General features: G+C 32.5%; 1 protein-coding gene across 2 annotated transcripts in view; it reads left to right on the top strand.

Annotated features, from left to right (window-relative positions):
- Nucleotides 1-16,726, top strand: part of LOC143226677 (uncharacterized) — a 77,193-nt gene that overhangs the window by 29,076 nt on the left and 31,391 nt on the right. For both annotated transcript variants that reach the window (XM_076457962.1, XM_076457963.1), the window contains exons 9-13: nt 6,855-6,955; nt 7,347-7,409; nt 10,462-10,561; nt 12,580-12,616; nt 13,102-13,172. In XM_076457962.1, the coding sequence (XP_076314077.1) occupies nt 6,855-6,955; nt 7,347-7,409; nt 10,462-10,561; nt 12,580-12,616; nt 13,102-13,172 (372 nt within the window). The remainder of the gene's footprint in view (nt 1-6,854; nt 6,956-7,346; nt 7,410-10,461; nt 10,562-12,579; nt 12,617-13,101; nt 13,173-16,726) is intronic.

The raw sequence follows: 16,726 nt of genomic DNA, 5'->3' as shown, positions 1-16,726 counted from the left end.
GCTTTATCAAGTGATGACAGTTTTCAGTGTAATAAAGCTTTAACTGGTGATGACAGTTTTCAGTGTAATAAAGCTTTATCAAGTGATGACAGTTTTCAGTGTAATAAAGCTTTAACTGGTGATGACAGTTTTCAGTGTAATAAAGCTTTAAAAGTGATGACAGTTTTCAGTGCAATAAAGCTTTAACTGGTGATGACAGTTTTCAGTGTAATAAAGCTTTAACTGGTGATGACAGTTTTCAGTGTAATAAAGCTTTATCAAGTGATGACAGTTTTCAGTGTAATAAAGCTTTATCAAGTGATGACATTTTCAGTGTAATAAAGCTTTAACTGGTGATGACAGTTTTCAGTGTAATAAAGCTTTATCAAGTGATGACAGTTTTCAGTGTAATAAAGCTTTATCAAGTGATGACAGTTTTCAGTGTAATAAAGCTTTATCAAGTGATGACAGTTTTCAGTGTAATAAAGCTTTAACTGGTGATGACAGTTTTCAGTGTAATAAAGCTTTAACTGGTGATGACAGTTTTCAGTGTAATAAAGCTTTAACAAGTGATGACAGTTTTCAGTGTAATAAAGCTTTATCAAGTGATGACAGTTTTCAGTGTAATAAAGCTTTATCAAGTGATGACAGTTTTCAGTGTAATAAAGCTTTATCAAGTGATGACAGTTTTCAGTGTAATAAAGCTTTATCAAGTGATGACAGTTTTCAGTGTAATAAAGCTTTATCAAGTGATGACAGTTTTCAGTGTAATAAAGCTTTATCAAGTGATGACAGTTTTCAGTGTAATAAAGCTTTATCAAGTGATGACAGTTTTCAGTGTAATAAAGCTTTATCAAGTGATGACAGTTTTCAGTGTAATAAAGCTTTATCAAGTGATGACAGTTTTCAGTGTAATAAAGCTTTATCAAGTGATGACAGTTTTCAGTGTAATAAAGCTTTATCAAGTGATGACAGTTTTCAGTGTAATAAAGCTTTATCAAGTGATGACAGTTTTCAGTGTAATAAAGCTTTATCAAGTGATGACAGTTTTCAGTGTAATAAAGCTTTATCAAGTGATGACAGTTTTCAGTGTAATAAAGCTTTATCAAGTGATGACAGTTTTCAGTGTAATAAAGCTTTATCAAGTGATGACAGTTTTCAGTGTAATAAAGCTTTATCAAGTGATGACAGTTTTCAGTGTAATAAAGCTTTATCAAGTGATGACAGTTTTCAGTGTAATAAAGCTTTAACTGGTGATGACAGTTTTCAGTGTAATAAAGCTTTATCAAGTGATGACAGTTTTCAGTGTAATAAAGCTTTATCAAGTGATGACAGTTTTCAGTGTAATAAAGCTTTATCAAGTGATGACAGTTTTCAGTGTAATAAAGCTTTAACTGGTGATGACAGTTTTCAGTGTAATAAAGCTTTATCAAGTGATGACAGTTTTCAGTGTAATAAAGCTTTAACTGGTGATGACAGTTTTCAGTGTAATAAAGCTTTATCAAGTGATGACAGTTTTCAGTGTAATAAAGCTTTATCAAGTGATGACAGTTTTCAGTGTAATAAAGCTTTATCAAGTGATGACAGTTTTCAGTGTAATAAAGCTTTATCAAGTGATGACAGTTTTCAGTGTAATAAAGCTTTATCAAGTGATGACAGTTTTCAGTGTAATAAAGCTTTATCAAGTGATGACAGTTTTCAGTGTAATAAAGCTTTAAGTTTTCAGTGTAATAAAGCTTTATCAAGTGATGACAGTTTTCAGTGTAATAAAGCTTTATCAACAGTTTTCAGTGTAATAAAGCTTTAACTGGTGATGACAGTTTTCAGTGTAATAAAGCTTTATCAAGTGATGACAGTTTTCAGTGTAATAAAGCTTTATCAAGTGATGACAGTTTTCAGTGTAATAAAGCTTTAACTGTGATGACAGTTTTCAGTGTAATAAAGCTTTATGATGACAGTTTTCAGTGTAATAAAGCTTTATCAAGTGATGACAGTTTTCAGTGTAATAAAGCTTTAACTGGTGATGACAGTTTTCAGTGTAATAAAGCTTTATCTTGATGACAGTTTTCAGTGTAATAAAGCTTTATCAAGTGATGACAGTTTTTCAGTGTAATAAAGCTTTATCAAGTGATGACAGTTTCAGTGTAATAAAGCTTTATCAAGTGATGACAGTTTTCAGTGTAATAAAGCTTTAACTGGTGATGACAAGTGTAATAAAGCTTTACAAGTGATGACAGTTTTCAGTGTAATAAAGCTTTATCAAGTGATGACAGTTTTCAGTGTAATAAAGCTTTATCAAGTGATGACAGTTTTCAGTGTAATAAAGCTTTAACTGGTGATGACAGTTTTCAGTGTAATAAAGCTTTATCAAGTGATGACAGTTTTCAGTGTAATAAAGCTTTAACAGTGTAATAAAGTGATGACAGTTTTCAGTGTAATAAAGCTTTAACTGGTGATGACAGTTTTCAGTGTAATAAAGCTTTAACTGGTGATGACAGTTTTCAGTGTAATAAAGCTTTATCAAGTGATGACAGTTTTCAGTGTAATAAAGCTTTATCAAGTGATGACAGTTTTCAGTGTAATAAAGCTTTAACTGGTGATGACAGTTTTCAGTGTAATAAAGCTTTATCAATGACAGATGACAGTTTTCAGTGTAATAAAGCTTTATCAAGTGATGACAGTTTTCAGTGTAATAAAGCTTTAACTGGTGATGACAGTTTTCAGTGTAATAAAGCTTTATCAAGTGATGACAGTTTTCAGTGTAATAAAGCTTTATCTGGTGATGACAGTTTTCAGTGTAATAAAGCTTTATCAAGTGATGACAGTTTTCAGTGTAATAAAGCTTTAACTGGTGATGACAGTTTTCAGTGTAATAAAGCTTTAACTGGTGATGACAGTTTTCAGTGTAATAAAGCTTTATCAAGTGATGACAGTTTTCAGTGTAATAAAGCTTTATCAAGTGATGACAGTTTTCAGTGTAATAAAGCTTTATCAAGTGATGACAGTTTTCAGTGTAATAAAGCTTTAACTGGTGATGACAGTTTTCAGTGTAATAAAGCTTTATCAAGTGATGACAGTTTTCAGTGTAATAAAGCTTTATCAAGTGATGACAGTTTTCAGTGTAATAAAGCTTTATCAAGTGATGACAGTTTTCAGTGTAATAAAGCTTTATCAAGTGATGACAGTTTTCAGTGTAATAAAGCTTTATCAAGTGATGACAGTTTTCAGTGTAATAAAGCTTTATCAAGTGATGACAGTTTTCAGTGTAATAAAGCTTTAACTGGTGATGACAGTTTTCAGTGTAATAAAGCTTTATCAAGTGATGACAGTTTTCAGTGTAATAAAGCTTTATCAAGTGATGACAGTTTTCAGTGTAATAAAGCTTTACAGTTTTCAAATGATGACTTTATCAAGTGTGACAGTTTTTTTTCAGTGTAATAAAGCTTTAACTGGTGATGACAGTTTTCAGTGTAATAAAGCTTTATCAAGTGATGACAGTTTTCAGTGTAATAAAGCTTTAACTGGTGATGACAGTTTTCAGTGTAATAAAGCTTTATCAAGTGATGACAGTTTTCAGTGTAATAAAGCTTTAACTGGTGATGACAGTTTTCAGTGTAATAAAGCTTTAACTGGTGATGACAGTTTTCAGTGTAATAAAGCTTTAACTGGTGATGACAGTTTTCAGTGTAATAAAGCTTTAACTGGTGATGACAGTTTTCAGTGTAATAAAGCTTTATCAAGTGATGACAGTTTTCAGTGTAATAAAGCTTTATCAAGTGATGACAGTTTTCAGAATGCCTTTTAACTGTGATGACAGTTTTCAGTGTAATAAAGCTTTAACTGGTGATGACAGTTTTCAGTGTAATAAAGCTTTATCAAGTGATGACAGTTTTCAGTGTAATAAAGCTTTATCAAGTGATGACAGTTTTCAGTGTAATAAAGCTTTAACTGGTGATGACAGTTTTCAGTGTAATAAAGCTTTAACTGGTGATGACAGTTTTCAGTGTAATAAAGCTTTATCAAGTGATGACAGTTTTCAGTGTAATAAAGCTTTATCAAGTGATGACAGTTTTCAGTGTAATAAAGCTTTAACTGGTGATGACAGTTTTCAGTGTAATAAAGCTTTAACTGGTGATGACAGTTTTCAGTGTAATAAAGCTTTATGATGACAGTTTTCAGTGTAATAAAGCTTTAACTGGTGATGACAGTTTTCAGTGTAATAAAGCTTTATCAAGTGATGACAGTTTTCAGTGTAATAAAGCTTTAACTGGTGATGACAGTTTTCAGTGTAATAAAGCTTTATCAAGTGATGTTTTCAGTGTTTTTAACAGTGTAATAAAGCTTTATCAAGTGATGACAGTTTTCAGTGTAATAAAGCTTTATCAAGTGATGACAGTTTTCAGTGTAATAAAGCTTTATCAAGTGATGACAGTTTTCAGTGTAATAAAGCTTTATCAAGTGATGACAGTTTTCAGTGTAATAAAGCTTTATCAAGTGATGACAGTTTTCAGTGTAATAAAGCTTTAACTGGTGATGACAGTTTTCAGTGTAATAAAGTTTATCAAGTGATGACAGTTTTCAGTGTAATAAAGCTTTATCAAGTGATGACAGTTTTCAGTGTAATAAAGCTTTATCAAATGATGACAGTTTTCAGTGTAATAAAGCTTTAACTGGTGATGACAGTTTTCAGTGTAATAAAGCTTTATCAAGTGATGACAGTTTTCAGTGTAATAAAGCTTTAACTGGTGATGACAGTTTTCAGTGTAATAAAGCTTTATCAAGTGATGACAGTTTTCAGTGTAATAAAGCTTTATCAAGTGATGACAGTTTTCAGTGTAATAAAGCTTTATCAAGTGATGACAGTTTTCAGTGTAATAAAGCTTTAACTGGTGATGACAGTTTTCAGTGTAATAAAGCTTTATCAAGTGATGACAGTTTTCAGTGTAATAAAGCTTTATCAAGTGATGACAGTTTTCAGTGTAATAAAGCTTTATGAAGTGATGACAGTTTTCAGTGTAATAAAGCTTTATCAAGTGATAACATTTTCAGTGTAATAAAGCTTTATCAAGTGATGACAGTTTCAGTGTAATAAAGCGTTAACTGGTGATGACAGTTTCAGTGTAATAAAGCTTTGTCAAGTGATGACAGTTTTCAGTGTAATAAAGCTTTATCAAGTGATGACAGTTTTCAGTGTAATAAAGCTTTATCAAGTGATGACAGTTTTCAGTGTAATAAAGCTTTAACTGGTGATGACAGTTTTCAGTGTAATAAAGCTTTATCAAGTGATGACAGTTTTCAGTGTAATAAAGCTTTAACTGGTGATGACAGTTTTCAGTGTAATAAAGCTTTATCAAGTGATGACAGTTTTCAGTGTAATAAAGCTTTAACTGGTGATGACAGTTTTCAGTGTAATAAAGCTTTAACTGGTGATGACAGTTATCAGTGTAATAAAGCTTTATCAAGTGATGACAGTTTTCAGTGTAATAAAGCCTTATCAAGTGATGACAGTTTTCAGAGTAATAAAGCTTTATCAAGTGATGACAGTTTTCAGTGTAATAAAGCTTTATCAAGTGATGACAGTTTTCAGTGTAATAAAGCTTTATCAAGTGATGACAGTTTTCAGTGTAATAAAGCTTTAACTGGTGATGACAGTTATCAGTGTAATAAAGCTTTATCAAGTGATGACAGTTTTCAGTGTAATAAAGCTTTATCAAGTGATGACAGTTTCAGTGTAATAAAGCTTTATCAAGTGATGACAGTTTCAGTGTAATAAAGCTTTATCAAGTGATGACAGTTTTCAGTGTAATAAAGCTTTATCAAGTGATGACAGTTTTCAGTGTAATAAAGCTTTATCAAGTGATGACAGTTTTCAGTGTAATAAAGCTTTATCAAGTGATGACAGTTTTCAGTGTAATAAAACTTTATCAAGTGATGACAGTTTTCAGTGTAATAAAGCTTTATCAAGTGATGACAGTTTTCAGTGTAATAAAGCTTTAACTGGTGCTGTAGCTTTTCATTTCTGCCTTCACAATCTTTAATAAGAAGCAGTGAATGTGCATTGTGAGACCTGCATAATCTTTCTCTCTATAGTTGATGGTATTACTGGGGTTTTTAAAGATATGTTAATATAATAAGACATTTATTCATTTCATATTTTAAAACAATTTCTATTTTTTTTCAAAAGTAACATCACTACATTACATATATACAAACATTATATCCAGAAAGAAAAGTGTTTTTTCCTGTTGTTGTTAGATTTAAACTCGTTACAACGTGAAGCTTCCTTTGCATAAGGTGTTGGACTGTAGCCAACTGTTTGCTCTGTTTTATTGATGGTGTCAGGTAACCTAGTATCATTTAGAACAGACTTATATGATTACAAAATACCCCCACATCTATTGAAGTTAGACATGAAACTTGCTTCTGCTTCACACGGATATCATTGAACTCAAGCCCAGTGTTTGCTGTATTTTCTTAATGATACAATATAAGTAGTATCCATTTAAAAAAAAACGAAACATCTCCAAGTCACCTGGTGTTAGGTTTAGAGTTTATGTAACATAACATTTTTTCTCATTACTTCAAACACAGCACTGAACTCTTGAAAGCTGTTTGTTCAGTTTTTTTTTTTCATTGTGTATTTCTTTTCCAGGTATTTGTTAAACTATTAAAAATAATTTTCAATAAATCCTATCAAGGGTTTCTCAAATGTTCTCAAATAACTTCATATTAAGTAGAGGAATCTCAATTCTGTAATGTTTATTTTATGGTGATATGATTTTTATATATAGTCAGGAATTCATTTCCCAAATATATAATATATTACATGAGATTTATCAGAAGGATCATGAACATTCTTCGTTTTATCATTTCAGGTTCTGGTTTGGTGGCATACCGACACCCAGGAAGCATGGCCATGGTCCTCACTTACTTCTGATAGAGACCGAGCCAATATTTTAGTTTATGCTTTAAATGGGTATGGTTAAACATTCTGATGTTCCAAAATAGAATAGCCACGAAACCAAGAGTTCAAATATTGTCTTCATGAGCAAAGAGTTTTGTTAAGAAATTTGCAAAACTGAAATGGTTTTAAAGACTTCTACTCCATCAGTCATATCAGCTCACTGTTATTTAATAATTACTGTATCATTGTTTATTATTTAAAAATGTCATCTTCTCCTGTTCTTTCTTTTATTTAAGTTGAACTGTTAGAAGGTTAAAGAGAACAACTCACAGCTGGCCTAGAAAGTTTAGTTTAAGCAGTAAATGTTGTATCAAATAGAATACGTATCATAATTGTCAGAAGTGCGGATGTTGATTTTAAAATAATTGATATAATTTTAATGTGATTTATTTTTATTCTTTAGACCCTCCCTTGAGTTGATGTGTTTTTCTCATATTGATAAAAGTCTCTTACATGCTTGTTTCAGGTAAGTAATTTGACATTTGTTCTTTTGTTTTTTAAGCATTACCAAAAAAGATTCTTCTGTGGATGGTCAGTTCAAAGTAATAATCTGTCTCTACGGACAAAACTAAAAGAACACATTAACACGAGTATCACAAATGATTAGATACACAGGAAAAACAGTTATGTCTTGGATTCTTTTCTGAAAAAGGTTGATTTCAACAAAAGATAGAAACCATTAAAACGTTTTGAGTATTCAGTTTTTTAAGTGATAAAAACATTTAAAGTTTTCTTTTAAGAAATTTTACTATTTATACAATGCATAGAACTAGAAACTTCTCTCACTTGTGTTCAATTTTCTTTTAGAGAAAGTAATGGTAAGTATTTTCATAAAATAATTAATATTATATAAACTGCTATATGGAGAATTGGATAAAAAAGCATTGAAAATTCAATTTGAAACATAAGACTTGTTTATTAGGTGATTGAGATGGAGATTACTGATCCATGGTCTGGATCAAGCTGTGACTTTAAGTATGAAATATTTATTTTCATTATTATGACTTTTGTCATTTCTTTCGTATTAGTTTCAGCTATATGGACGAATATTTTTTCTGCTTTATTACTCAGTGTGTGAAAAAATAAATCACTTTAGGATGTGTGAAGATTTATTAATGTTGTCCAATGTTGTGTATTTTTTTGTTTCTGGAAGATCTTCTGGCTTTCACAATCGTAATTCTGATATCCTTGATTTTACACTGTTACCCGACATTACAGCTCTGATATCCTTGTTTATACACTGTTACCCGACATTACAGCTCTGATATCCTTGTTTATACACTGTTACCCGACATTACAGCTCTGATATCCTTGTTTATACACTGTTACCCGACATTACAGCTCTGATATCCTTGTTTATACACTGTTACCCGACATTACAGTTCTGATATCCTTGTTTATACACTGTTACCCGACATTACAGCTCTGATATCCTTGTTTATACACTGTTGCCCGACATTACAGCTCTGATATCCTTGTTTATACACTGTTACCTGACATTACAGTTCTGATATCCTTGGTTACACACTGTTACCCAACATTACACCTCTGATATCTTTGATTACACACTGTTACCCAACATTAGAGCTATGATATCTTTGATTACAAACTATTACCTGATATTACAGTTCTGATATCCTTGATTATATGCTGTTACCTGACATTACAGTTCTGATATCTTTGATTACACACTGTTACCCGACATTACAGCTCTGATATCCTTGTTTATACACTGTTACCCGACATTACAGCTCTGATATCCTTGTTTATACACTGTTACCCGACATTACAGCTCTGATATCCTTGTTTATACACTGTTACCCGACATTACAGCTCTGATATCCTTGTTTATACACTGTTACCCGACATTACAGTTCTGATATCCTTGTTTATACACTGTTACCCGACATTACAGTTCTGATATCCTTGGTTACACACTGTTACCCAACATTACACCTCTGATATCTTTGATTACACACTGTTACCCAACATTAGAGCTATGATATCTTTGATTACAAACTATTACCTGATATTACAGTTCTGATATCCTTGATTATATGCTGTTACCTGACATTACAGTTCTGATATCCTTGATTACACACTGTTATTTGACATTACAGTTCTGATATCCTTGTTTATACACTGTTACCCGACATTACAGTTCTGATATCCTTGATTACACACTGTTACCTGACATTACAGTTCTGATATCCTTGTTTATACACTGTTACCCGACATTACAGTTCTGATATCCTTGTTTATACACTGTTACCCGACATTACAGTTCTGATATCCTTGATTACACACTGTTACCCAACATTACAATTCTGATATCCTTGATTATATGCTGTTACCCAACATTACAGCTCTGATATCTTTGATTACACACTGTTACCTGACATTACAGTTCTGATATCCTTGATTACACACTGTTACCTGACATTACAGTTCTGATATTTTTGTTTACACACTGTTACCCGACATTACAGTTCTGATATCCTTGATTACACACTGTTACCCAACATTACAATTCTGATATCCTTGATTATATGCTGTTACCCAACATTACAGCTCTGATATCTTTGATTACACACTGTTACCTGACATTACAGTTCTGATATCCTTGTTTATACACTGTTGCCTGACATTACAGTTCTGATATCCTTGGTTATACACTGTTGCCTGACATTACACTTTCTTGTGCACAGACCTCATCTAATAATAGTGAGGTGAATGTTGAACCAAACATTTTGATGATTTTTCCATGGACTCTTCATCGCTTCCAGATGAGTTTTCGAAACCACTTTCAATTATTGTTGGAGCTGCAGATATGTGGTCAGAAGGAATTCCTGTGATTTAAATTTATTTATCGTATCTGTTAATTTCGAGGTTAACCTGGACACTTTTATGTCTTCATTTGCTGTGTAGTTAATAATACTGAAGTTAGGGCAAGCTTGAATGGGGGCATTGGATGAATTTTTTGTTTTGTTTGTTTGTTATCATAGTTTTAATTTTGTAGATGAAGAAATTGTTCTTGGTTTGTTTGGAATTTTGTTTTTACTTCACTGTAAGTTATTTTCCTAGTGGCTTCTACAAAATGTTATCTTCTTTAGTTCTGTAGTGATTTGAATAATATTCTTGTTGTTCAAGTAACCTTTCTTGGTAAGGGCCACGAAGTGTTTCTTTAGTTCTGTAGTGCTTTGAGTAATATTCTTGTTGTACGAGTAACCTTTCGTGGTAAGGGCCACGAAGTGTTTCTTTAGTTCTGTAGTGCTTTGAATAATATTCTTGTTGTACGAATAATCTTTCTTGGTAAGGGCCACGAAGTGTTTCTCCAGTCAAAAGTCGACTTATGGCAGTAGTACAGTTTCAAATGATCAATATTTTCATACATGTATGCAAGTATTAGCATGTAAAAAAATGAAGTTAACCACACACAATATTTTTTTTGTTATTATTGCTGTTTACTGTATTCCAGAAATTACACTCAGTTTTTTTCTTCCATTCTTTCCTTAAAGACAACATCAATCAAATTACATTTTAACTGTGGAAGAAGAGACAAGGAGAAGTAAAGAAGTGATGGTGAATGTTTGTACCTACGAGGTGTCTCGAACAAGAGTATGTGCAACTAATGTTAGATAAAGTTCTTAAATGTCGAACTAATGATATTGTGTTCTGTCCAACCTACCCTACTATTCTTTATGAACTGTAAAGTTTCTAATTTTTTTAAAAATCTGATCTACAAAGAAAAGAATCAAGAGTAAAATAAGACGTGTTATGTTATGGGCTGTAGCCATTAGCCTGATGATGGTATGTTATGTGCTGTAGCCATTAGCCTGATGATGGTATGTTATGTGCTGTAGCCATTAGCCTGATGATGGCATGTTATGTGCTGTAGCCATTAGCCTGATGATGTGATGTTATGTGCTGTAGCCATTAGCCTGATGATGGTATGTTATGTGCTGCAGCCATTAGCCTGATGATGTGATGTTATGTGCTGTAGCCATTAGCCTGATGATGGTGTGTTATGTGCTGTAGCCATTAGCCTGATGATGTGATGTTATGTGCTGTCGCTATTAGCCTGATGATGTGATGTCTTGTAAAGTTATCAGTTTATTTCATGTAACTTGTATCAGCCACAAGTTATCAGTTTATATCATGTAACTTGTATCAGTTACAAGTTATCAGTTTATTTCATGTAACTTGTATCAGCCACAAGTTATCAGTTTATTTCATGTAACTTGTATCAGTTACAAGTTATCAGTGTATTTCATGTAACTTGTATCAGCCACAAGTTATCAGTTTATTTCATGTAACTTGTATCAGCCACAAGTTATCAGTTTATATCATGTAATTTGTATCAGCCACAAGTTATCAGTTTATATCATGTAGCTTGTATCAGTCACAAGTTATCAGTTTATATCATGTAACTTGTATCAGCCACAAGTTATCAGTTTATTTCATGTAACTTGTATCAGCCACAAGTTATCAGTTTATTTCATGTAACTTGTATCAGTCACAAGTTATCAGTTTATTTCATGTAGCTTGTATTAGTGACATTGCTGTTATATTCATCTTCGTATTATAACTCCTATATATTTTTAATAGCTAATGTGAAAGGTTGTTACTGTTACATAAGTTTCTGTAATATGAACACTTGGCCTGGTAACAAGTACAAACGTTATGATAATTTGTGAAACTAAATTTGTTTATCCTACAGTATCTTTAAACTCATAACTGTATACATATATTTATAATTAAATTCTATTGTTTAATTACCCTTTGAACAGTACCTAACTACTGTTTTTGTTGTTAGAAATTGTAAATCGGGCAGAAAATATGGAGGTCACGTTATGCTGTCAAATTATGTTGTCCACAAACGGTTTACACGTGTGCCTCATGAAATATTATACTATAATTTATTTTACCTAATCTAATCTTAACTAATCAAAATATGTTTCTGGTTTTACATTTTAGTTACTTGTATAATAATAAATAAAAAATAAATTACTGAATTTTTTTGTTTGTTATTGATTACTGATCACCCTTAGTTCAGTTTTTTATATTAATGTTAGTAATGCCCAGAGAAAATGTTTCACAGTAAGAAAACTCCCTGGTATTTTTTAAATATTGCCTTGTAGAATTAAGAACTTATAACATGTATGTTATTAAAACATGGATTATTAGCTAAGATTTTATGCAATACTTATTGGTATTACGTAAACAAAAACTACATGAATAACATTTTGTATGTTAGTTATTAAAACCTTGTGCCATGCACAGTAAAGGATGTCTGTGATGCTAGGGTTAAGTGACATAAAATAATGGAAAGCAGCCACATATAGTCTTAGCCTTTTTTTCTTTGTGAAAGTAGAGGGTGAGCATATATGGGCTATGATTTCTGTTGGTCCTGTCAGTATTTAAGAAAGGATGACAATTTGTGACGAGGTACAAGCAGCAACTGTAGCATGTTTTTGATTAAAATCTGAGTGCTGTATGTTTTGCTGTTTTGTTTTCTCAGATAAAATTAAGGTTTGAATATAATAAACTTCATTTTTAATGTGTAGAACTATTCTTATAGAGTTTGTTTTTTTAATAGATAGATTTAAATTTTATTTTTTAAAATTGTTTTCCAGTTTCATCAGGCATCTGTTACCTCTATTCCCCTTGAAGGTAAGAATAATACTTTAATATTAATGTTCATGATTTTGTTATTAACTATCAATTTATCAAAAACATCTTATTACAGCAGGGGAAAAACAAAAACAAACTTATCCTGAGCATATTAAAAAAAAAAATTTTGTCTCTCGAAAGTTAACTTTTATGTATAGAAAAGAGAGGTTGGGAACATTAAGACAGATATAATAGCTCATGTTATAGTAATTTCACTGATGTTTACTATAAAAGGACAAAGTAAATTAATATTGTATTTTCCCTATATCTAAAAAGAACATAAGTTATTTCTGTTTTCCATGAGTTTAAAACTTTAAAACAGCTGCTCTAAAATAATATTCTTTTTTGCTGACCACTTAATCTTTCACCTTTCTCACTTCAGTAATTTTGGAAGTATTTCTGAAATCAAAAACATTTCATGTAATTATTGGTACTTTTTGTGTATTGTTGTTATAAATATGCTTGGACTGTATTTTCTGTAACAGAACATGTATTATCAGCTCAGTGGAGTCCTTCAGAAGACAAACTCCTTTTAAGCTGTTCTGATCGTTCTCTGGTAAGCTAGCTTGATGTAAAAAAATGTGAATTCTATTGGAATTTCTTAACAATATTTGTAATCTATAGTAATAATATGTCTGTGAGTGTCTTCTAGGCTTAACAATCCTTCAGGTGTGTTTTGTGTGATGGCTGTGGTTTTGGACTACTGCTTTACAATGTATTTCCTACGCTGAAATCAGTGTTGGCCTTTCTTCTCCACATACCTTTTCAAGTCCATCAACCATGCAAAAAAATGACTCTTTTTAAGAATTCATTTAAGCAAGAAAAGGCCTGGAATGTCCTTGAGAAATGTCTGTAAATGGTACAAAGTGAATTTGCATTTGTTCTTGCATCTTCTAGGATAACCGACATGTTGAATTAATTTGAAATGCTGTATCATCAGAGAACTATGATTAATTGCCCAGACTACTGCAAACAGTTAGGTGTATATGTATATTATCTAGTGTGATTATATATTTTTGTTTTTTGTTTGTCCTAAACTACAAGTTCAAGCGAGGTTTTTTTGGAAAAGCTGGTGAATGTTACCCAAAACTATGGCAATTATTTAGCTTACAGTTCCTAGGGAAATTCTTTCCCCAGTGGAAATGGACTGGTGTTCTCGTATATTACATTTAATGTTTAACATTTCCACATTTTCACTACCTCTGGTGTGTGACTGGTAGTGTTCTTTTTCTATGGTATAATCATATTTTCCCATACTTTACTGACTTTGAAATGTTTACTCTTGTATAGTTATATAATTAGAAAATATTATCTCAGAATGTAGTCCCACCCTGAAGGTGCAATCTGCAAATAGTAAAATTTCAACTCGATAAGAGTGGCAAGACTTGAAATCTGTGTTACTGCAGACCAGAGTAGCAGAATGTTCAATGTCATCAGAACATTGATACTAAACCTTCTGGAAATCTGGAGGACTAAGGAGGGTGAGGTAGGGGCTTGTGTTTGAATCCAAACTTGTTTAAACTGACTCCTAGGTAGATGTACCTTTATGTTCTTCTGCATCATGGTTTTTATGTAGCAACACACCCATCTCGGTAAATGTAACATTCGCATCAGAGACATAGTGTATGAGATACTGTTTTACAATGATGAGATGCTCAGACAAAACTGACTCTACACTTTAACAGCAAGATGATGTGTTAATGACATTACTTGTTAAATGAAAATTAACTCTCTTTATTTCCCGACCACCACTTACTGAAATTCAAGTTGGGAAGAGTGAATCTTCCTACATTTGGATTGGAGTACTGTGTAGCAGGAGAAAGGTGATTGTGTAACCAAGTTGTTATCACACGTTATGGAGAATCCTCTCTGTATCTGATTGTGTAACCAAGTTGTTATCGCACGTTATGGAGAATCCTCTCTGTATCTGATTGTGTAACCAAGTTGTTATCACACGTTATGGAGAATCCTCTCTGTATCTGATTGTGTAACCAAGTTGTTATCACACGTTATGGAGAATCCTCTCTGTATCTGATTGTGTAACCAAGTTGTTATTACAGGTTATGGAGAATCCTCTCTGTATCTGATTGTGTAACCAAGTTGTTATCACACGTTATGGAGAATCCTCTCTGTATCTGATTGTGTAACCAAGTTGTTATCACACGTTATGGAGAATGCTCTCTGTATCTGATTGTGTAACCAAGTTGTTATCACCGCGTTATGGAGAATCCTCTCTGTATCTGATTGTGTAACCAAGTTGTTATCACACGTTATGGAGAATGCTCTCTGTATCTGATTGTGTAACCAAGTTGTTATCACACGTTATGGAGAATCCTCTCTGTATCTGATTGTATAACCAAGTTGTTATCACACGTTATGGAGAATCCTCTCTGTATCTGATTGTGTAACCAAGTTGTTATCACACGTTATGGAGAATCCTCTCTGTATCTGATTGTGTAACCAAGTTGTTATCACACGTTATGGAGAATCCTCTCTGTATCTGATTGTGTAACCAAGTTGTTATCACACGTTATGGAGAATGCTCTCTGTATCTGATTGTGTAACCAAGTTGTTATCACACGTTATGGAGAATCCTCTCTGTATCTGATTGTATAACCAAGTTGTTATCACAGGTCATGGAGAATCTTCTCTATATCTGATTGTGTAACTAAGTTGTTATCACAGGTTATGGAGAATCCTCTCTATATCTGATTTTTAACCAAGTTGTTATTATGGGTCATGGAGAATCCTCTCTATATCTGATTGTGTAACCAAGTTGTTATCACAGGTTATTGGAGAGTTCTCTCTGTATCTGATTGTGTAACCAAGTTGTTATCACACGTTATGGAGAATCCTCTCTGTATCTGATTGTGTAACCAAGTTGTTATCACACGTTATGGAGAATGCTCTCTGTATCTGATTGTGTAACCAAGTTGTTATCACACGTTATGGAGAATCCTCTCTGTATCTGATTGTGTAACCTAGTTGTTATCACACGTTATGGAGAATCCTCTCTGTATCTGATTGTATAACCAAGTTGTTATCACAGGTCATGGAGAATCTTCTCTATATCTGATTGTGTAACTAAGTTGTTATCACAGGTCATGGAGAATCCTCTCTATATCTGATTGTGTAACCGAGTTGTTATCACAGGTTATGGAGAATCCTCTCTATATCTGATTTTTAACCAAGTTGTTATTATGGGTCATGGAGAATCCTCTCTATATCTGATTGTGTAACCAAGTTGTTATCACGGGTTATTGGAGAGTTCTCTCTATATCTGATTGTGTAATAAAGTTGTTATCAGGAGTTATGGAGAATCCTCTCTATATCTGATTGTGTAATAAAGTTATTATCAGGAGTTATGGAGAATCCTCTCTATATCTGATTGTGTAACCAAGTTGTTATTATGGGTCATGGAGAATCCTCTCTATATCTGATTGTGTAATAAAGTTGTTATTATGGGTCATGGAGAATCCTCTCTATATCTGATTGTGTAATAAAGTTGTTATCAGGAGTTATGGAGAATCCTCTCTATATCTGATTGTGTAACCAAGTTGTTATTATGGGTAATGGAGAATCCTCTCTATATCTGATTGTGTAACCAAGTTGTTATCACGGGTTATTGGAGAGTTCTCTCTATATCTGATTGTGTAATAAAGTTGTTATCAGGAGTTATGGAGAATCCTCTCTATATCTGATTGTGTAACCAAGTTGTTATCACGGGTTATTGGAGAGTTCTCTCTATATCTGATTGTGTAATAAAGTTGTTATCAGGAGTTATGGAGAATCCTCTCTATATCTGATTGTGTAATAAAGTTGTTATCAGGAGTTGTGGAGAATCCTCTCTATATCTGATTGTGTAACCAAGTTGTTATTATGGGTCATGGAGAATCCTCTCTATATCTGATTGTGTAATAAAGTTGTTATCACAAGTTATGGAGAATCCTCTCTATATCTGATTGTGTAACCAAGTTGTTATTATGGGTCATGAAGAATCCTCTCTGTATCTGATTGTGTAATAAAGTTGTTATCACAAGTTATGGAGAATCCTCTCTATATCTGATTGTGTAACCAAGTTGTTATAGAGTCCTCTCTATATCTGATTGT

The sequence above is a fragment of the Tachypleus tridentatus genome, chromosome 9, assembly GCF_004210375.1.
Source record: "Tachypleus tridentatus isolate NWPU-2018 chromosome 9, ASM421037v1, whole genome shotgun sequence".
In the NCBI taxonomy this organism is placed as follows: domain Eukaryota; kingdom Metazoa; phylum Arthropoda; class Merostomata; order Xiphosura; family Limulidae; genus Tachypleus; species Tachypleus tridentatus.
Note: the sequence above shows the minus strand (reverse complement) of the source record. Positions and strands in the feature narration are given on the sequence as shown.